Source organism: Physella acuta, unplaced genomic scaffold (assembly GCF_028476545.2).
Source record: "Physella acuta isolate Inbredline_101_S28 unplaced genomic scaffold, ASM2847654v3 ptg001368l, whole genome shotgun sequence".
In the NCBI taxonomy this organism is placed as follows: Eukaryota; Metazoa; Mollusca; class Gastropoda; family Physidae; genus Physella; species Physella acuta.
The window spans coordinates 321,017-345,000 of record NW_026732883.1 but is presented as its reverse complement, the minus strand read 5'-3'; the positions used below and the strand labels follow the sequence as shown (position 1 = coordinate 345,000).

Here is a 23,984-nt window from a genome sequence, read left to right as displayed (position 1 = left end):
ATATACATTCACTTTAAACGCCAGTGATTGCACATTTTTACAGACCAGAGATATTTCATGTTTCCGCACTGAGTCGATTCAGAATGACTGACAGAATGTATATACAGATAAACAGAGAAAATGTAGAAATTATTTTAAATCTATGTAGAATATAATTCGTATTTCTGAATAAGCCATGATGTATTTTTATTATCATATATAGTAAGTAATTAGAACCGTCTGAATATTTTAATATTATTATCAATAAAAACATGTTAATTAGTGTAGCAGTTGTAAGAGATAAGTAGGCTACTTTACCATTATTGTTTTTTTTCTAAAGTTTCCTTGTTTCCGTCAGCCTTACGGGAATTCAAGGATGACTTGAGAGCAGATTTGTTTCAGTTTTAAACAAAAATATAATGCCGTGCCAAAAACTGCATCGACAATGCTTCTGGAGACTTTGGTGTGAGCAATTTATCTGTCTACACTATGGCCTGATATTATCATTGGGTACACCTTATCCAATCACAGTCAATATTTTCCTAATAATTTTACAATAGGCTCCGTCAGTTGTCAGCAGCGAAACAAAACAACGGTACTTAGCTCTATACAATGTCAAGGTAAAAGAGGTAAACAAAACTATGGGCACATTTTGGATTTAGCTTATCGGCTAGGCTGTGTTCCAGCCATTAATAGTTGTTGATAACTAAAACATTTGTGGTTTAATTAAAAAAACATAAACATCGCGTAATAAAACTATGCTCAAAGCGGCGACGCGTACACTTTTACCTGATTTTAAAGTTTAATTTATTTAACCCCGTCCCTGCCATTACTATTTAACACGATTTACTACACAAATATACTACTCATCAAAGTCAAATCGTTATACGGAAAACCGATTGTGTCTTATTTTCCTTTTCCAAATTATGATATAATTAAAATATACAAAATAAAAACAATTGAAAATCCTAAATTGACTTAACTAAAAACAAACAATGCAAAAAGCATAAGCAAGTGTAGTAAAACAAATATAAAAACATGAAATAACTATATGTAAAGGACAATGACGGATGTTTATTAAGCAGCTTATACCCGGCATTTTCCCGGGGTTTGAAAATATGTACGAAATACATTACTTTTCAGATTAACCATAAGTACAGTCAACCACAACCAACCAAAACCAAAATACAAACACTAAAACAAACGCAAACATAACGCAAACACAAACATAAAAGTAAACACAAACGCAAATACCAACATAACGCATACACAAAAGCAAACGCAAACAATAACGCAAACACAAACGCAAACATAACGCAAACAAAAAAACAAACACAAACGTAAACACAAAGATAAATACAAATACACTAGCCGTCCCGGCCAGGCCCTGCTCTGGCTTCTGTTCAAAACCTTTCTGTTAAAGACCATTACCTGTGTATTTAGTAATCATTATAAACCCGGCATTTCCCATCCAAACCACAACCAACCAAAACCAAAACAACAAAACGCAAACATAACGCTAACACAATTACAAATACAAACGAAAACAAAAACCTAACAACAAACCCAACCACCACCACAAACAACAATACAAACACAAAGAAAAAACAAACAAAAAAGCAAACGAAAACAAAAACCTAACAACAAACCCAACCACAACCACAAACACCAATACCGACACAAAGAAAAAAACAAACGAAAAAGCTAACGAAAACAAACCAAATCCAAACGCAAAACCAACCCCAAACACAAATACAAACCCAAAGAAAAAAACACAAACAAAAACGAAAAAAGAAAGAACAAATCAAAACGCAACCACTAACGCAAACCCAACCTAAACACAAAGAAAACACTAACGCGAACATAAACGCAAAGTGCTCACAGTCTAGCCCGGGGCGGAATCGCCTGTTTCAGCTTAATAAACGACTATAGTACCCCAACTTATTCATAGTCTTTTGCACTCACTTAAACGAACGTGCCCGTTTCAATTTAATGAACAATTATAATACTCCAAGCTTATCCGTAAAATACCTACAACATTTACACTTGATCATTTTTGTGAAGGATGATACATTTAATTTGATTTTGGGGTTCGGCGTGGTCGAGTCGGTCGGTAAAGCTCATGGCTGCTAAACCGAAAAGTCTCGAGTTAAAAATGAAACAACTGCTGCCTTGTAGTTTGTTCTTGCTTGGACAAAGGCTATGGAACAAATCCAAAAAGAAAAGCAGGCTGAAATCGGAGTCAATGGCCTCAATGGCGCATAACCAGTTGAGACGTATCCTTAATTGTGTGGGAGGGGGATCCCTTCCAACGCTAAAATTAAGAACAAAGAAGAAGAAGATTTAATTTTGTTCTTTGCACGTTATGTCAATTAAAATGATCAGTTTGGAAAATGAAACATTTTTTACAAAACAATAATTATAAATTTTCTTAAACCACTAATTTTGACTTAAGTACAAAAATAAACTCTTTAAGAATATTACACTATGGCGATCAACGAGTTTTTTTAAAAAAAACTATACGCATGTTTTACACGGATCTGCCGCAGTGTTCCAGACGTTTTTCTCCGGTGGGGGGGGGGGGGGGGCACTTGAAAGTTTCGGGGAGGGGGGGAGGGGGGCGGTGTATTTTCTTCGGCGGGGGGGGGGCTGACACTGTTAAATGTATATATTTTCTATATAAATTAGATTTCGTTCGGGGGGGGGGGGGGGTAGACTTTCTTCGGGGAAAGGCAAAGGCCCCCCCCCCCCCCCCCGAAGAGATGCCTGGAAGAAACTCTGATCTGCTGTCACACACAGAGCCCCATAGTCCTTTTCAATATTCTCATGCGACCTATTGTCGATAATTTTTGCCTGCCGGACCTTAGGGACACTTTTGTCACATGCTATCTCAAAAACTATTAAAGCTATCAATAAAACTTTAACAGTTTTGAATTCTACGTGTCATTTTACTACTAAATGTATGCTGTGAAATTGTGCATGCAATCATTAGTCAATTTTACTATATTATCATATAAGTGTGTTGTTTTTTAACTGGATGGATGGATGGATGGATGGATGGATGGATTGATGGATTGATGGATGGATGGATGGATGGATGGATGGATGGATGGATGGATGGATGGATGGATGGATGGATGGATGGATGGATGGATGGATGGATGGATGGATGGATGGATGGATGGATGGATGGATGGATGGATGGATGGATGGATGGATGGATGGATGGATGGATGGATGGATGGATGGATGGATGGATGGATACACACAGACGGTGAAACTATTATTATAGATGGATTATTATTATTGTAATTTTTTTATTACTATTATTATTATTACTTTTATTAGTAAGAAGCAATTTTTCCACGCACAATAACACACAACCCTGAAAAGACGCGTGCATATTAGTTTATTTACTCCATATGTCTTAATTCGATTAAACGGTTTTTCAAAATTTTACCTTACAGTCAATTTCTATCTATCTAAGGAGCGTTCTATGCCCAGCAAATTTTTCATTTGGTGTTGTCCTTGACTTTATAAATAACAGTCGTTTGCATGATACGATAGCGACAATTGTGGGCAGATTTTAGCCCACTGAGGCTGCCTATAATTTGCCGAAGGGAGTGAGTTAATCATCTCTGGATAAGTTTAAAGAGTCTGTGTTATATACGACCGCTAGAAATGCCATCTCCATTTTTCAATACATTTTGATGTTTATGTAGAGAAATAAGCTCTGAATTCGTTCAATTCGCGAGGTCTGGGCATGTGCAAAATGTTGTTCAACGGGCACATAAGATAGTGCCTCTTAAGTGTAGCAGTTTAATCTATAGACACCCACTTTACATTTCAGTTTGACGTTTATTACTGAAAGCTTAAATCCGGTGCAGGAAGTACCCAATATATTACATTTTTATCTACGAAGGCCGATTCATAATGTACTATATACCATTATTATCAGTGAAGTTGTTGTCGATTTCGACATTCAATAAAAAAAAACGTGACCGAATCATAACATAGATCTAAATCAAATCATACCAGCTAATTTTTTGCTATATCATGTTTATGATATATGGAATATTGCTGGTGTTTTAAATATCAGCTCAGTTACCCAATGATAGGTCATTATTAGTTCTAAAGAGATACTTTATCATAACGGAAAAGATCACTTCTTCTAATTAACTAATCGTTAATAGCCTACATACTTAAATTTTCTTCTTTTAATCAACCACATTTAAGCAATAAAACAGCGAGCAATTTTCCAATTAAATATTTTTAAATAAGAACTTTCCATTGAATGTTTACTATTTACATGTGACGTTTTGATATGTGGTGGGTTAGTTGTATGAAATGAGAGTGCGTGTTATTATCTGGGTTTAAAAAGAAATTTCATGATAAGTGATTAATAAGGGGTGTTTGTAGTACATATATCAATCCTATGATTAACATTTATCTTTATTTATTTTGGTAATACATCATCAGTATATAATATAGTATTTTAACAAAGGGGTGAGTCATGGGGACGAAGGAGATGCAGTTATGGCGGCAATATGATGATGGGGTCCTGGGGTTTGGGGGCGGAGAAGGTTTTATGAAAGAGGATGTGTTGGTTAGGATGAGGCGGTCCAGCCGACCAAAGCAGTGTCACATGTTGTTGTGTTGCTAAACATGGTATATGTGTTTGAATGCTGTTGTTGTCGAGTCGTCTACAATAAATCAAATCTAGTATCTGTCCAGTGAACTGTACATTGTCGTGTTTTGCTCTTATTTTACTGTTCCAAATAAATAGCTACCGTCCTTGCTTTTTGCTCTAGGTCCGTCCTATCTCTTTGTTTAGAGATTTTTGTTTAGAGTTATAAATATGAAATCTTGTCAGAACTCAGTCAACATAGAGTATTTTGATCAATTCCTATTACAATTTATTAAAACAGTTTCCTAAAACGCAAAATAGGGCTAAAACTCGTTTTATAATATTGCTTTTTTTATAATGCAAAAAAGTGACGTCACACTATCTGACCACCCTCCCTCCTCCTCACCACACACCGTCACAAAATTACGGACCCCCTCCCCCTACGAGTGTGACGTCATTTATGGACGACCCCATAGTGGGCAATAGGGTTTCTGTTGTTTTACTAGGGGTATTGAATTGTAAATGAGCCTGTATGTTATTTCCCTGGCTTTGGGTGTGATGGTTTTGAGGTGTAGGTTCCTGAATGTGTCTGTTGTGTCTGTTAAAGCGTATTTCCTACACCATTTATTTCTGTTGTATAGTGGGGTTGAGAGTTTATGCACTAAGTTTTTGTAAATGTTTTTTGATTTTTCGTGTACCTACAAGTTTTTTTAAATATTTGTAAGTATTCTGTGTAAAAGGGACTGTGTTTCTGTCCTATGTAATGTGGAGTTGTATTATTGATTTGTGTAAGTTGATTGAGCTGAATGCCTATATAGTATTGAGCTAGTGGGTGAAAGTTTGGTCATTAATTATTCTGCTAACGTATGTTAGTCTGAATGTAGTGATTTTGGTCTGTATATCGTGCAGGTTTATTCCTCCCTGAAGTTTGTATTGTACTAGTGTGTTATGGCTGCTCTTTGTAATTATGGTCTGAAATATGTACTCTCTGATGATTTTATTCTAATGTTTAATTGTTGGTTTTGAGATTGTTTTAGCCGTGGATATATAGAAAATTTTGGGGATAACGTACCTATTAATTATAGATGACCTAGCAAATATTGTTGTTGAGCTAAATTAATAAAGTGCTATGGTGTTTTTAATTTTGCTTGAGACTTGTTTCCATTCGTCATCGTTAGTGTTGTGTGGTTTGTTGTAGTGGTTTTTAATTTTTTTGTACCTATCAGGTTTAGTGAGTATTTGATTTGTTGGTCCAACGTCCGAGTCCCGAGATTTTGGTTTTCATTAGGTTAATGGTTGACCCACTAGCCTGCCCAAAGTCAAGGAAAGTGTCTGTTATTAGAATGATATATTTTTCGGTTTGGAGGGTAAAGGCTGTGTCACTAGCGTACGCTAGAATTTTTTCTTTGTTTGGTTTGGTCCCATACAATCATTACCCAACATATCAGCTTTCCTCGATAATCATAAACTGACACATCAGCTTTCTCAATACAATCATTAGCTACACCAGCTTTGATTGTAGCAATTATTACCCAATCCATCAGCTTTCCTCAATACAATCATTAACGAGTCGTTGTAAATTAGGGTTCTCCATAGCTGCAGATATTCTTTCCTTGTCATTGATCTGTTTGTTAATTTCATTGGCTGTTTCATGTGTTCCCTCCTTGATGTAGATGTCAACCTTCACTTTCTCTGGTAGACACTTGTTAAGTTTGGGTCTCATAGACAAACCAATGATTGAGGCAAGGTTACAGTGAGGAACTGTAGGAACAAGCTCAATGCGCACCATCAGCTGGCCTGTCTTCATTCTGAAGACCTCAATTCCTGACTCAGAGACCACATTCAAGTCTTCTAGAGAATCTGGTTTCTCTGGATCACGTATGGCACTGATGAGGTCATAAATTGTCCCTCGTAAAGTTTTCAATTCACGATTGTCACCATTTTTTAAATGATATCCTTTGTTTAAAGGAAGCCAGAAATATTGTAAACAAAGATATGGAAAACGATAATTGGAAATGAATTTTTAAATACAAATATCTAGAAAATTTACTTACGGTTTTAAAAATTCGTTCAAATAAAAATTTTACGTAGTGATTATAGGAATTAAACATTATTGGAGGATACAAATTATTAATATAAAAATTATTTCTAATAAATATTATTTGAATATTAGAAAAGCAATGGTTTATTTCGTGTTTTTTCTTTAATTGAATTTACGAGTTAAAACCTTAGTTGTTTCCCCTTGTAACATTGACTTAAAAATAAATATACATGGGAGGTAATATTTTGCGACAGTGTTGCCTAGGGCTTTTCACATTGCCAGAATGTGTCGTTATATTTTTCACAATAATTCTGTCCAGGCTAAAAAAACTGGGGATGTTTGAGTGTAGGGGTGGACGGGATGTGTCCAAGCAGTCCAGGAAACAATAGAAGCGAACCCCCCCCCCACCCCTCCACTCTGACGTAAATTTTTATTGTGTATTTTATATCCATCAAAGCCTGAGTTACGTTACAAATTACAATATACAAAAACAACAAATAATAATTTCAAAGTACATTTTTATATATAAGGCCTTATGAATGCGTTAATATAATCTTTTTTTTTAAATTAATTTTATTTGGATGAAAATTCTTTTCAGTCTCGCAAATAGTTTTAAAATAGCAAACTGAAACCTAATAAAAACAATTTCGCAGTAAATGCGACTGAAAACTAATTAACACATTCGTTTTATTTTCTTACTTTCAGTGCTTTTAAAGCGTATTATTTTAAAGGTTTTTGTATTTGTCTTACTTGAAGATTACGACGTGCGATTGTCAAGCGAACATCTGTGCCCTTTAAGGAAGTAAACGACTATACATTAGCAGTTGTAATATCTTCATCAAGAGAAGAGTTAGCATGTATGTCTAATTGATAAAGGTGACTGTAGTCAAAAATAGTTCACTCGTGTATTCCTTAGTTTGTCACATATATTTGGGCTACAAATTCCGTAAATAATTGAGATTCACAACCCATATCCCACCCCCCTCACTGACCAGTGCCAGTTTAATGTACGGGAGGTAAGGGAGGGTTACCTATGTCGGTACATGATTTATTATATTAGCAGGATATACATAGTTGTGCTAGGGGTTAATGGAGTATTTAAGTCATGCTGAAGAGTGGAGGTATCTCTACCATTACTGTATCTATCACTTGGAGTTTTGCATCTCCATTTTGTACGATATTTTAGGGCGCCAGTACATAGCATTGATAAGCGCGCCAGGGCTTTAAGACCACCAGCTTGCTGTTACAAGTTCGGAAAACCTCACCTAACGAAACCTATAGATTCCTTTCACCCAATCTTTCACATTGTATTGATTAGGGCGCCAGGCTAAATGAGCACCAGCTGCCACAGGGTATAAAAATTATGCCTCCGAAATCTCTTGATTGCGATTCCGCACGGGACTTATAGTCAGTTTGACCATTTTTTTTTTTTTTTTTTTTTTTGGCGTTTAATATTGTTCCTTCCACAAGTGGATAGGTTGCATGTTAAAAAATTACAATGTGATACATAGTATAACATTAAAAAGATTTACAATGTCTTAATATTCCTTCTGATTTCTTTGTTCCATGTTTCTTTGTTCCGATTTCTTGGTTCCATTTGTTTCTTTCTTGATTTTGTTTCCGGTTTGCTATGACATAAAGTACAGGACAGTACAAACATGATCGCTTCTCTGTTTTTTACCACGTTTTCTTTAACTTGCTTTCTCTGTGTGTTTATTTATTTATTTATTTGTTTGTCTTTCCAATCCAATCTTGCGATCGAAATTTCTGGCACTTCCCAGTTAGCTAGCGCGCTGAAATTTTCAGGGAAGCTTTCTTTTGGATGACCATTGAATATTCAATTGTTATTATTACTAAATTGATCAATGGAAACATTTTATTGAGCATTTTAGACCGCTATATAATCTATATATATAATTCTCCTCTGCTAGCCATTACAAAAAAAAACCAGCGACGCGTACCTCGCGCGCAGTGAAGCGAACGATCACATGTCGCCACAGGCTTAGGGGCAGAGAATTTAGCTTGAACCGAGTTTAAACTTACAGGAGGTAGGCCAGTTTGGGGGAGACGATATGGTCGAGTGGTTGGGCACACGATTGCTATCCCACTCGACACGGGTTCAAATCTATGTGTTCTAGTCAGTAACGTATTCAAACAACGTGTTTTTTACGAGTTGTCTTTTTACGAGTTGTCTTTTTACGAGTTGTCTTTTTACGAGTTGTCTTCGTTTACCCAAAAAAAGTGAAAAGATAAAATCGATAGCAAGATTTTAATGCAAACAAACAGACAAAGACTAAAAAGTAGAAAATAATAATCATTAAAAAAGTTTTTAAAAACCCACGTTTTCTGATTGAACTAAAAAGTAGAAAATAAATGCTATAGGCCCTACATCACAATAATGCAAGCGATCACTCTACTATAAGCGAGCAAAAACGTGGGGCGCCGTGATTTTCTTACAGTTTCTAATACTGTTGACTCTCTACAAGCTCCCTAATAAAAGTCAATAGTATTATCTAATCAATAGTAATATAACTTTTACTTCGGCGCCCCACGTTTTTGATCGCTTATAGTAGAGTGATCGCTTGCATTATTGTGATGTAGGGCCTATAGCATTTATTTTCTACTTTTTAGTTCAATCAGAAAACGTGGGTTTTTAAAAACTTTTTTAATGATTATTATTTTGGCCTTTCTTCTTTTGCTTGATACGCTCTTGGTTTGATAGTGGTTTATTCTTTGTTGGTAGTTGTACTTGGTGAGAGTGAGTTTGGTGTCTTGACGTTGATGGTGAAGTTGGTCGAATGGTGTAGAAATTGCGTTGAGGTGAGGCATGATGCGCATGGTGGTAGAGTTGTTCGATGAATTGAAGCTTGGGGAGATGAGATGGGTGGGTTCTTGTGTTGAGAGATCTTTCGAGGTGAGTTGCTTTGAATTATTGTTCATTGTGGATTGAGGAGGAGTAACGTTGTGACGTAGTCGAGTAATTGAGTTGGGCGAGGTGACGTTGAAGAGTGAAGTTTGCTGAGTCGATGGTTTTGAGCTTGGTGGAGTGATGATGAGGGCGAGGTAGAGCTGTTGGCGATTGTTTATTTTGAGTAGATGATCTTGAGAGATGGTTAGTTGATTTGCTAGTGTTTTGACGGAAGCTTCCCACCTAAGATTTCTCCGAGGTGGGTGTCGTCAGAGTGTTAGTGAGTTTGTTGGGAGCGAGGTAGATACGTTTGACGTAGTAGATGAGTTCGATTCTTGAGCGAGGTAGTTGCGTTAGACGTAGTAGATGAGTTCGATTTGTTGGCGATAGACAGACCTCCCACCTAAGATTTCTCCTAGATGGGTGTCGTCAGGCTGAAAAATAAAAGATTGAAAAGTTAGCCACTCGTACATTTGAAGCCACCCAATACAAGTACTGGGTGACTCATCTCGAGAGCGTGTGCGTTCGAGGGATGTGTGGGAGCAACCCCACAGCGGTCGTTTGCGAGATTTGCGTGAGTTAGAGTAGTAGGTTTGACCGCCTCTCGACCCCGGCAGCCAGCCCTAAAAAGGGCTGACCAACCAAATGGCTAAGATCCGTGTAGATCCATAACAGATACTACACTTTGATCTTAGCCAAAAGGCCGAGAAGCGGTAAAACCTCATAGTCAGTTTGACCATCCCATGTGTCATGAACGACAAAGGCCCTTTTATTACATCATGGTAGATTCGGGTTTCATATTAGAAAAATAATGTAAATTAATTATTGTTTTTCATAATATAGGTTTTATAGAATATAAATATTTAATTCTGAAAAAATTTACACAAATATTATTTTTATTATCTTAACTACGTTTTATTGTATATTACTCATAGATTATAATTTTAATTATTTAAAATATGTTACAAATGAATTAGAAAAATAAATATGTTTGCTTCGAATGTGTGTGATTTAAGGGAGGTAATTAAATAAAAAAGACGTCCTCAGCAGTCTCCCCTTTATATTCACCTTCTTACAAAAATATTGGGTTTGTTTTACCATGCTGCTTTGTTGAGTTGGTTCGTCTTTTCGTATGGTCTCTATCCTGCCCCTGTGTTCACCTTTGTGTACCATGTTTCCTCCTCTCTCAAGTTCGTTCATTTCTGTCCTATTCAATCTCTACTGGAGCTAAAAAATCTTTGGGTAATTTTATTTTGTTCACAAGAAACCCTTCCAGTGCTTTATTGTTACTGATTTAAGCAGCTAATTTAATGATAATTACTTGATTACACTTTTTGAAATGTTCGCGCAATTGATGTCAGGGATATTCGCTGTGAAATCTAGTATTGAGATTAAAAAAATGTTGTGTCGATATGGTCTTAAAACATAAACACCCCATTTGTTTTCTATTTCTCTTTGTTCAGAGTGAGTAAAGTAGCTTATGGTCGGTATTTAATCATGCGTGTTTCAAGTCTCTTTTGATGTCTTTGAACGTTTGTAGCATGCTGTAAAATGTAGCTTTGACTGTATTTTGGTGTAAGGTTCTATATTAAGTCTATTTATATGAAATGTTGCTTTATGTTTTCTGTTATTTTTAAAAAATGTTTCTGTTGCCCTCTCTGTGACGTTTAAGTTGAGTTATTTTACCTGTCAGGTTATTTTCGTCTATTATGTAGATGATTTCCTCTGTGATACTCTCATAATTGACAATGTGTTCTGTAATTTTTGCAGTATTTCATTAAACCAATAACTTCAAAATTTTCAGTAGGCCTACATGTTGTCGTGTTTGTATTGTGTATTGTTTTCCTTAATATAGTGTTAAACTACGTTAGGTATCTGATATAAGAATTAAGGAAAGTGCATAATGCGTTTCGTAAAAGCGTAGGGTATATTGAAAAATTGCTTTTTAAACTACTCTACTGGGAAGTATAATCCCCAGGGGATAAGAAAAGTAGGCTAACCCTAGGCATTAAAGGAGAAGGACAGTGGAGGGAGAAGCAAGGGCTGATGGGCTTTCGCGGACTGAAATGAAAAGTAAAGCCCTAAAAACAGAGTCGGGTGTTGTAGGCTTTTGCTTGCATTTCTCTCTCTCTCTCTCTCTTTTTTGCCGCGGGAATGTAATTTACAGTCTCAGTTTGACTTACCATGTTCTCTTCAGTATTAGAAGTCATCAATGTATGACTTTCACAAAAAATTCGGATTTCAAACCCTCCACCCCTCCCCCCCATTTGGACGTCCAAAAATATTTAGTAGATCTCACAAAACTTTCTACCAATTTACTATTTCAATAACATGTTTTGTGTACCTAATAACTGGTACACGGCTTTAGTATTTTCTATAATGTTTATTATTAGGCGTAAATATCAGAAATAGAATCTACAGGTGTCTTTATTTAACACGAGCAAAGTCGTCTTTATTTCATTTTTAAATGCACAATACGGATTTTATGTTTGTTTAAAAATGTTAGTACTTCGACATTAAGTCCGTTGTGTGGACTTCCGCATGGACCTGAACCCCCCCCCCTAGTGTGGACGTCATAAATGGATGACCTCTTACAGTTTTCATCATTGGTTTGTGAGGACTGATGCAGATTTAAAATAGTTATACTTCTTTTTGACTTGTACTTTCATTCATTTAAGATAATTTACTAATACATAATACAAAATGTCTAATTAAATTTTTTTATTTTCAAACTCGAAAATGCAACTATATGATTAAAAGGTGCTTCAATGTTCTATTTAAAAAAATATTTAAATTAAGTAAAAGGGCAGTTTCCTTTTCTGTGGGGTGAGTTGAGGGGGCAGAGGCTTAAAACCAGAGCTGAAATAAATGTGCTACTAAAAGAGGTATATAAATATTATAAGAACCATAGATGATATGTTGAGTAGTGTATTTCTTCCTAACATTCAGATTGTCAAGCTTGACCTATAAGAAGTGTGTTATAGTAGTTCTGAGCATTCGTTAAAGTAAGATTGGGGAAGCGGGCATGTCATGCATCTAAGGGCTGATTGATTAGCTAACTACCCCATAACTCCGTGGTGGATCGTATGGGCACCATTGTGGTGGATCGTATGGGCACCATTGTGGTGGATCGTTTGGGCACCATTGTGGTGGATTGTATGGGCATCATTATGGTGGATCGTATGGGCACCATTGTGGTGGATCGTTTGGGCACCATTGTGGTGGATTGTATGGGCATCATTATGGTGGATCGTATGGGCACCATTGTGGTGGATCGTATGGGCACCATTGTGGTGGATCGTATGGGCACCATTGTGGTGGATCGTATGGGCACCATTGTGGTGGATCGTTTGGGCACCATTGTGGTGGATTGCATTGGCACCACTGTGGTGGATTGTATGGGCACCATTGTGGTGGATCGCATGGGCACCATTGTGGTGGATCGTATGGGCACCATTGTGGACTCGTTCACATACCATGACACCAGTCATGACCCTCTAACGCCCTTGGTAGGTTTTCAAAGGACAATCCGATCCAGTTAATGTTGTCATCGAGGTATATTCGTCTTTGTCTCCCATGCTTCAAGCCCCTCCCCCCCCCCCCCCCCTCACGGCACCGTACATTGCAGGATGTCCCCGAAAGGTTGTACCACGTGTCCATATCTGAGAGTATTGGCTTGATGATGCTAAGCAGGTCTTGAAAAGGATTGATCACATTTGTGACTCTATCCCGTACCTCCTCACCAGTGGCGTCGCTATGTCGGGTGTCACCCGGTGCAGCTCTTCATGGTGTCACCCCCCCACCCGAGGAAACAAAGTATATATATATATATATATATATATATATATATATATATATATATATATATATATATATATATATATATATATATATATATATATATATATATATATATATATATATATATATATATATATATATATATATATATATATATATATATATATATCGGCCTACATAAGCCTATAGTTTAAATATATGACACATACTCGTACTTGTATGTGTGTAAAAGTTGAACATTGAGCACTTAAGATTAATGTTTATCTATAGTCTGTTAATAATACAGTTGGATGTAGCATTGTTTTCTCTATAGTTAGTGTTTTTAGGTCATGGTGTCACCAGAGTTTCTTCCAGGCTGCCCCCCCCCCCCTCCCCGAAATTTTTTTACCGCCCTGCCCCCCCCCCCCCCCCGAACGAAATGAAATTTATGTAATTTATGTAGAAAATATATACTTTTAACAGTGTTCGCCCCCCCCCCCCCGAAGAAAGTCTACCGCCACCCCCCCCCCCCCCCAAAAAAAAATTTCAAGTGCCCCCCCCCCCCCCGGAGAAAAAAGTCTGGAAGAAACACTGGGTGTCACCCCAACAATCTTTGTAATAATTGCCGATTTGTACTTAAAACACTATTTAACTTTAACAAATCATTAATGGAAATGGCAAAAAAACATACATTTTGTAATTTTTTTGCCTAGGTGTCACCCCCTAAATGGTGTCACCCGGTGCGGCCCGCACCCCCCGCCCCGCCCTCGCTACGCCTCTGCTCCGCATGTGATTACGTGATGCAAGTATGAAGTCAATAGAGGTTTACCTAATCATCTAATTTCTAAGGTCCGGATTAGTTTCTAATTTAATAATCAAAACTACTGTAAGTACATGTTTTTTTTTTGCAGTGGTTCTATACAACTTTTTAAGTCTGAAAATAACCAAGTAGTTTTTAATCAATTTCTTCGTTGTACTGCCCCTAATTAAAGGGGATCCAAAATTATTTTTCACATGTTTATTTTTAACAAGAACTTATGAAGTTAGAGGAAAAATTTATAAAGACAGCGATGCATAAAATTTAAGTGTCTCTTTTAACATATAGATGCATTTCTGCCACTTTTTATAAATGTGAAAACAAAATTTAACCCTTTTTTAATCATTTTTTTTATTTTTTACTTACAACACCGTTATAAATAATAAAAGTATTTTAAATTATCTCTACAGTCGTTTATATGTTTTGGTGATATTAATAACTAATTGCTTCCCCTTGTGCTTTACAATGTTTATTAACTAACATGGGAGGTAATTTATTGTTATTGCTACATCTAGTTTTATTGTTTAAAACGTTACCTATAGAGATGTCAAATTTTGCGACAGTAGATTGGTTTAACCTTTCAAATTTGAAGTGAAGTAGGTAGGCCTACCCTAACATATGCATAATTCACATGTCACGTTTTAGAAACATTTAGTGTTTTAAAATGAATTAGAACTAATAAAGAATTAGATTCTACATCTTTTCGAGCAGCAAGCAGTGTGTTTTTTCAGGCATCTCTTCGAGGGGTAGTGGGTGGGGTAGGAACCCCCCCCCCCACCCCTAACCTCCAAACACGTCTAACGCCCCCACCTCGATCGAAATAGCTTATAAAAAAATATATATACTTTTCCCAATGTCCCCCCCTCTTTGTAGACCTAGTCCGTCGTCGTCGTCCCCCCTCCCCTTCCCTCCCCCGAAAGTTTCAAGTGCCCCCCTTCCCCCCGAAAAAAAGTGAAAGAAACACTGCCTTCAAACAACTATTAAGGATGCAAGTGTTACACATAACATTTATACAGTATGACAAGCTGGTTCCAGATGAACTGAACAGGAAGTGGCAGCAGCGATATGGTTTAGTGACGGCGATGACCACTAGAACAAGCAGAAGGGTGGCTGACTTGCTGTTGTCAGGTACAGCGTTGTGTGCTGACCACTGGTCATCTGGTCAGCGTGGTAGCCCATACTGTAGCAGCCAGCTGACCCGCATGACGTGCACTTGCCGGCCTGGGAAACAAAGGTGTCGTTGAGGGTGAGTCTTGTTGGTTAGCCGTACCATCATACTCGAATTGCTAATACAAAGGGGGTGAGATGGTGGATGGTGGTATAAAATAAAATTTAATTAACACTGCATTTGATTATCTTTGATTTTATTATTCCGTTTTTTTTTAAATGTATAATTTTGAATATGTTGAATATGTTGACACAAAGCAAACCTTAATCTTTCATTTAATCACACACAAGACTGAAAAATAGTTTTAAATGAATATGTAGCTAATGTTGGGTTTTTTTTTTTTAAATTTGATTTTGAAGATTTATTTCTTTAAAATCAGTTTCAGTAGTCCTTTATAGTGTCTTGGGTTTATGAAGGCGGAGAGAGTAGTTTTTACAAATTTTATATCACACGATGAATAACCGTATGAAGACGTTCTACAACAAAAAATAAGGTAAGGCGGTGTTTGAATCATGTATTGTGCATTGTATATTATCTGCTTATATTAATCATGTTGTACCATCTACACCAGTGGTTCTTAACCTTTTTTTGGAGACACCCAAACCCCACCACTTTAATACGTGCATTCACCGACGAAAAATCCGATCGTGAATCACATGAGTCGGGTCTCTGGCTTGACTTCGTCGAACCCCTGAGGCTGATTCACCGAACCCCTGGGGTTCGATCGAACCCTGATTAAGAACCACTGATCCACACAGTTGGTTTATGCGACTCTTCAGTAAGAACGAGAAGATTATATCTTACGCATCGCCGATCGAGTGTGCAAAGTACCGTGTTCTACGCAAAAAATTGCACTAATTAAGGTTGTCAACTTAATTTTATAGCTTACCTAAGTAAATGTTTTTTTAGTAACATTACTAACATGAACGGAAACATTTTGAAAATAGACTTGATTCTACAATATATGGAAACACAGTGGAATGCTGGTGAAGCTACAATTGGGTATCGATTAATGTGCAAATGTTACAGAACGTTTAGCATGAAGGAAAACTTACATTGAAATCCGCCTCGCTACTGCAGGGGAAACTGGTAAAGCTACAGTTGGAGTTGATGCTCTCTATGTAGTACAGGCGAGCACGTACGTGGCTACACCCAAAGTCATCATTTTGACCTGCGGTTAATTAAATGATCAGAAACGTTAATGCACTTTTAAAAATGGCCAGCCAGGGGAATGTACTTTAAAATGGCCAGAAATGGGTTGTACTTTAAAATGGACAGAAATGGGAATGTACTTTAAAATGGCCAGAAATGGGAATGTACTTTAAAATGGCCAGAAATGTGAATGTACTTTAAAATGGCCAGAAATGTGAATGTACTTTAAAATGACCAGAAATGGGAATGTACTTTAAAATGGCCAGAAATGTGAATGTACTTTAAAATGACCAGAAATGTGAATGTACTTTAAAATGGCCAGGATTTGTGAATGTACTTTAAAATGACCAGAAATGGGAATGTACTTTAAAATGGCCAGGATTTGTGAATGTACTTTAAAATGACCAGAAATGTGAATGTACTTTAAAATGGCCATGATTTGTGAAATTCAAACCAAGCGCTGACCTTTGAGCAGGTAAAGCAGACGTAGAACGATGTTTTGGTCACAGCCTCGCTGGTCGTGTCCACCGTTGGGGTAGAAGTCTAAATGGCCAGATGGCTGACTCATGCCCAGACCTGAGGAGTCAGAACACATGAGTCAGAACACATGAGTGAAGCACATAAGTAAAGACACACAAGTAAAGACACACACGTCAAGACACACGAGTCAAGACACACGAGTCAAGACACACGAGTCAAGACACGCGAGTCAAGACACGCGAGTCAAGACACGCGAGTCAAGACACGCGAGTCAAGACACGCGAGTCAAGACACGCGAGTCAAGACACGCGAGTCAAGACACGCGAGTCAAGACACGCGAGTCAAGACACGCGAGTCAAGACACGCGAGTCAAGACACACGAGTCAAGACACACGAGTCAAGACACACGAGTCAAGACACACGAGTCAAGACACACGAGTCAAGACACACGAGTCAAGACACACGAGTTAAGTCACACAAAATTAAAAAGCTCAAGTTAAACACAAAGTCAAAACACAGTTTATAACACTTAACAGTCGAGCTAAAACTCACGAGTTTAAATTATTGGGGGAGGAGGGGTTAGACACAGACAAAGAGACACATGATGTGATAGTTTGACTAACAATATTCGACATTTGGCAGGTTTAAAGACAAAAATGGACACTGGCAAACAACAACGAAATATGACAGACAGTGACCTTCATTGACGGTACATGACCAGCTGTGACAGATATTTCTACCATCTTACCCCTTCACAATCTTCTTCGTAAGACAACTCGTATTTTAGTTACCTACGAGCTTAGTGTCATCTGTGTGAATGACGTCAACGAACTTGGCATCACTGGGGTCGAGCCTCACCCGAGGGTCGGTGTCGGCGAAATATGGACCAGCAGGATCTAGACCTGGGAACCAGAAGACATCCAGAGATACGATAATTTAACCAGTCTAGCACGACAACAACGGCTTGTACACACACACACGCACACGCACACACGCGCACGCACGCACGCACTCACTCACTCACGCACTCACTCACGCACTCACGCACGCACGCACACACGCACGCACACACGCACGCACACACGCACACACACGCACACACACACACACAAACACACACACACACGCGCATATATATATATATATATATATATATATATATATATATATATGTATATATATATATATATATATATATATATATATATATATATATATATGTATATATATGTATATATATATATATATATATATATATATAGACTGCATCACTAAATTTTAAATAAAAAATGTAATATTAAAATAAAATATTAAATGTATATATGTATATATATATATATATATATATATATATATATATATATATATATATATATATATATATATATATATATATATATATATATATATATATATATATATAAATAACGATGTCACCAGGTACACTATCAATAGTTCTGTCAATGTAGTGCGTGTCTCTCACAGGTAAACGTGGCGCCAGTTACCTGAAATCCTGGCAAGTCCGACAACTCTCTCCCCAGCATACCCGGCTATGTGCGCCCCTAGACTGTGACCAATGACATGGAAATCTCCTGCTGTAAAACTCTGAGTTTTCTGGGAGTTAAAAAAAAGCCACGTCAAATCTAGGTTTACATCAACACCACTTGTTGACGTATTCGAGTTATCAATTTTAGTTGATCTGTCCAACTCAATATTCATACCGTCCTTATATGCATCTATGTATCGTTCTCTCTATCTATATGTATGTATGTATACATATATACATATATGTATATATATTTATGTATATATATGTAAATATGTACATTATAGGGCGGGGTGGCCAAGCTGTAGAGCGCTAGACTGCTAGGCCGAAAGTCGAGTTCGAATTCGGGTTTATTAAGTCAGTACAGCGTCCCTGAGTCCACCCAGGTCTTCTCGGTACCCAACTCACGTAAGTTAAAACCTTATGCCGAGACCTTTGAAAAAGATGAACTTAACTTTACCCGCCCATGTTTCTTGGGCACGAAGCGGAAAAGATGACAGTAATATAAGTAAATATATATATATATATATATATATATATATATATATATATATATATATATATATATATATATACATATATATATATATATATATATATATATATATATATATATATATATATATATATATATATATATATATATATATATATATATATATATTATATAATATGTCAAGTAAATACTACCGCTCTTGTCCGCCTTATCTGTCCCAACAAGTTAGACTAAATCAGATTGATTCCCTACCCACATACAAAAGAACAAAAAAATATGTCCCCCTCACGTACAATCAGCCAGTTAATGAGCAGGGCGATCTGGGCCCCCACTACCCTGGAGTTGGCCGTGGCTTGTGTGTACGGGAAACCGTTTCCGTTTGACCAGTCCACGATGATGACGTTGTAGTCAGCGTACTGAAGGAACTCGTCTTTCATGTCCTGGGGTAGACGTATATAATTAATTTAACTTATTTAATTTTTAATTAGCAATTTGAGAACATGTTCGTATATTAAAGTCATAAACGATAGATTACAGAAACAGCAGTAACATTAATTTCTGATAATCGGTTTAAAACTGCCATATGATACACCGTTTATTAATCCTAACACAAAAGATGAAAGGCTAATGAAAGTCCTTGACATAATTGACACTATGGTTGTTCGTGCGGTATGCGTAGTTGTTACTATTTATTAAGTTAGTGATGTTGTGTTATTTTCAATGAACAGTACCAATAGTACCATAGTACCCCTATCACCTACCACAAAAGAGTAACATATCCACACTCATTTACAGATCTACAGTAACACCACTACCACCCCTGTTACAAATATATCCAATACACAAGAAACCACATCCGTATTATCATCAACACATATTTACCGTAAAACTCTGAGACACCCAGTCGCTATATATGCCAACAGACAGTCACACAAAGAAGCGTAGCCTCCACATGATTATTGTACACACATCTTTACATTGACATGTCCGTCATTGCCACACCTGCCTAACCCCATACACACAGCAACACTTACATACCCCATACACACATATTCTCTCTAATATACCCCCATAAACACTCCTACATACAGCCACACCTACACTTACATATCCCCATATACACAATCACACCAATGTATTCCTCACACACACATAGCCTCACCGACACTTACATACCCCAATACACACACCCGCATTCACCCACACCAACACCTACATACCCCTAAACCCTCAGCCACACCTTCATAACCTAACACACACATCCACACAGCCACATTTAAACCAAAATACCCCCCAGCAACACATACATATCCCATATACACACCAGTACGAAAACACCCCATACACATACCTACACCAATATACCCCCAACCCCCCCCCCCCACACACACACCAACCTACCCTTAGCCACCTGTGTTTAGCCGTGTTTTCCAGAAACCCGTGCACAATAAACTTGGTGGCTTGTCTCTTCAACCCTGGCCAGGTAGTAGCAGTAGTGTTGACCAGTCTGGCATCTAGATCTATAGAGTTGTTCCTCTTTTCTCTCGTGTACAGCTTGAAGATTGTTCTAAAGATAATAATGATTTTATATACATACTTAACAATGAGATGTACAAATCTACCTCTGTTATAATTTAAACGATCTATTCATAAATGCAAGCAACCAGCTGTTCCTCGTTTGTTTTTCGCAAACCTATTTGCCCAACATATGGCCGGGGAACAAATACTTTTTGTTATTTATTATGCAATCATTCCATTCAATTTATTCATCTATCTGTTCAATCAGCCTTGAAGGTAGTTAATTTTTTTAATTTTTTTAGTATAGGCCCTATTGGGTTTTTCATCCATCAGATAGTAATGCAATTATCGTATAATCACTGACGGCAACACTCGGACCTTATCCTACCTGTCATCTGAACATTTTCACAGTGGATAATTAAAATACCAAAACCTGGGGGTCTCGCCTGATGACGTCAAAGAAATTTTGAATCGACTGATGACGTCACAGCAATCTGATCTCACCTGATGATGTCCCAGAAATCTTAATTCGCCCGATGACGTCACAACAATTTTAATTCGCCCGATGACGTCACAACAATTTTAATTCTCCAGATGACGTCACCACAAATTTTATCCACTTGTTGACGTCACAGCGATCAGCTCACGGCATGACGTCATAGCGACATTGACTCACCTGACGACGTCAGGAGACTGTGGTGGCAGGGATATCAGCCTCTGCTCTGTGGAGCCGAACGGTTTGCCCGTGGGAAAACAGCCCAGCCCGAACTCGTCATAGCAGACGGCGGCACCTGTGGGAACAAGGCACATTCTCCGTGCTACATAAACATGGTTGGTTGGGAAACCGTGCTACATAAACATGGTTGGTTGGGAAACCGTGCTACATAAACATGGTTGGTTGGGAAACCGTGCTACATAAACATGGTTGGTTGGGAAACCGTCGTACATAAACATGGTTGGTTGGGAAACCGTGCTACATAAACATGGTTGGTTGGGAAACCGTGCTACATAAACATGGTTGGTTGGGAAACCGTGCTACATAAACATGGTTGGTTGGGAAACCGTGCTACATAAACATGGTTGGTTGGGAAACCGTGCTACATAAACATGGTTGGTTGGGATACCGTGCTACATAAACATGGTTGGTTGGGAAACCGTGCTACATAAACATGGTTGGTTGGGAAACCGTGCTACATAAACATGGTTGGTTGGGAAACCGTGCTACATAAACATGGTTGGTTGGGAAACCGTGCTACATAAACATGGTTGGTTGGGAAACCGTGCTACATAAACATGGTTGGTTGGGAAACCGTGCTACATAAACATGGTTGGTTGGGAAACCGTGCTACATAAACATGGTTGGTTGGGAAACCGTGCTACATAAACATGGTTGGTTGGGAAACCGTGCTACATAAACATGGTTGGTTGGGAAACCGTGCTACATAAACATGGTTGGTTGGGAAACCGTGCTACATAAACATGGTTGGTTGGGAAACCGTGCTACATAAACATGGTTGGTTGGGAAACCGTGCTACATAAACATGGTTGGTTGGGAAACCGTGCTACATAAACATGGTTGGTTGGGAAACCGTGCTACATAAACATGGTTGGTTGGGAAACCGTGCTACATAAACATGGTTGGTTGGGATACCGTGCTACATAAACATGGTTGGTTGGGAAACCGTGCTACATAAACATGGTTGGTTGGGAAACCGTGCTACATAAACATGGTTGGTTGGGAAACCGTGCTACATAAACATGGTTGGTTGGGAAACCGTGCTACATAAACATGGTTGGTTGGGAAACCGTGCTACATAAACATGGTTGGTTGGGAAACCGTGCTACATAAACATGGCTAGCTGTCAGACCGTGCCGCTATATATATATATATATATATATATATATATATATATATATATATATATATATATATATATATATATATATATATATATATATGACCCGAAACCAGTGGGACCTTCCTTATCATTCTTATAAATTAGAAACAATTCTCTATGAAATAGTTTCAATATCCTCTACTATTGACCATCACACCTAGATAGAAATATTTGTATATGTAGCTGGCTGTCTTTATCCTGATAACTTTAGATGAAATCATTACACAAATCAACTCATTATATGTGGATGCCAGAAAATAAATTCGAATCAAAACAACCAGTGTTTTTTTTTTTTAAATCAAGGTAGATAACTCTAGGACAGTAAAAAAACAAAAAAAAACAACTTACGTTTGTGTCTATCTGATAGAGAGTCGACCATACATTGTCCGTGAAGGCAGAACACAACTATGAGAAAAAACCTCATAGTTAACTCCTACCTCACTCTTCTACCTCACTCTTCTACCTCGCTCTTCTACCTCACTTTTCAGCAAATGTCACTGCAATAGAATAGAACAACCCAGGTAAACACGAGGTTGTAATGATTGTTATTATCGCATGAAACATCAGTCATTGACATGTGTGACAGACGGCTGGATGCACGGAGATTTGCATTCACACGGGGCTGTATTCTTTGCCTCACGTGGTACGGTTCAACAGCTGTAATTTGGTCAAAAATATAGTTCACCTGTAGCAGATGGTAATGATAAAGCCTTAGACCCAGATGCGTAGCGAAGGGGGGGGGGGGGGTGCGGACCGCACCGGGTGACACCATTTAGGGGGGTGACACCAAGGCAAAAAATAGTAAAATATATAAAGTTTGAGAGGGGGGGGTGCAAATCGAAAGTTCGAGGGGGGGGGGGGGGTTGCAAATCGAAAGTTTGAGGGAGGGGGTGCAAATCGAAAATTAAAAGTTTGTCCCCGGGAAGAGTCGCTACGCCACTGGGGGGGGGGGGGTGACACCATTAAGTGCCGCACCGGGTGACACTCGACCTCGCTACGCCACATCTTAGACCTAAAGGTCCGGGTAAAGGGAGTGAGGGGGGTTGATAAGAAAAACAAATGTCCCACTATATATTTGTTATCTCCGTTAAATCTAATTTCGCCGTGCATCAAATTATCAGTTTAATGTTGTATTGTAGCAGACAATTCAGTTGGAATATTATAGGGTCTATTTTATTTTAGCTATGAATATGAACGGTTGATATGTCATTTAGACAAACATCATGTCTGTAATCCTAAAAAAATGTTTCTAAAAAAAGCAGAAAGATGTTGAGTAACATTCGTCGAGAACAATGTTCCCGGAATTACGCTGGACAGCAAGTCGGAGTGCGTACGTGGTGGTGGTGTCCCGCATGGTCCTATGTAGAGAATTATATATAGAGATAGAATTAGCAACAGTAGTAAAATGTAAATGGTGATTTATTTATTTTTTTAATTTCCGTAGTGACATTTGTCGACAAGTTTGTTGATTTGTCATTGCAATTCATGTTTATCATAAGCTTATTTAGTTTACAATGTTAGTTTTTTCGTTTTTTTTTTTGGGGAGAGGGGGGTGGGTCGAACCTTGTAACTCA

The 23,984-nt window shown here is 37.8% G+C and overlaps 2 protein-coding genes, 1 non-coding gene and 1 pseudogene across 3 annotated transcripts; all 4 read right to left on the bottom strand.

Moving 5' to 3' along the window:
* Positions 1-6,064: 6,064 nt before the first annotated feature.
* On the bottom strand, positions 6,065-6,857 carry LOC131927047 (cytosolic iron-sulfur assembly component 2A-like). The gene is made up of 2 exons (XM_059282704.1): positions 6,824-6,857; positions 6,065-6,562 (listed from the first exon to the last, which is right to left on the bottom strand). The coding sequence occupies exons 1-2, from the start codon at positions 6,855-6,857 to the stop codon at positions 6,147-6,149; spliced, it is 450 nt and encodes a 149-aa protein (XP_059138687.1). The 3' UTR covers positions 6,065-6,146.
* A 1,105-nt stretch (positions 6,858-7,962) lies between these two features.
* On the bottom strand, positions 7,963-8,072 carry LOC131927067 (U11 spliceosomal RNA). The gene has a single exon (XR_009383598.1). It is a non-coding gene; the product is annotated as a U11 spliceosomal RNA (small nuclear RNA).
* Positions 8,073-10,142: 2,070 nt separating this feature from the next.
* On the bottom strand, positions 10,143-10,270 carry LOC131927066 (uncharacterized; annotated as a pseudogene).
* A 4,828-nt stretch (positions 10,271-15,098) lies between these two features.
* LOC131927050 (pancreatic triacylglycerol lipase-like) lies at positions 15,099-22,835 on the bottom strand. The gene is made up of 9 exons (XM_059282706.1): positions 22,759-22,835; positions 21,189-21,303; positions 20,396-20,561; positions 19,288-19,434; positions 18,458-18,566; positions 17,744-17,854; positions 16,938-17,048; positions 16,376-16,491; positions 15,099-15,373 (listed from the first exon to the last, which is right to left on the bottom strand). Exons 1-9 carry the CDS (start codon positions 22,832-22,834, stop codon positions 15,242-15,244), a joined length of 1,083 nt encoding a protein of 360 aa, XP_059138689.1. The 5' UTR covers position 22,835; the 3' UTR covers positions 15,099-15,241.
* Positions 22,836-23,984: the final 1,149 nt, after the last annotated feature.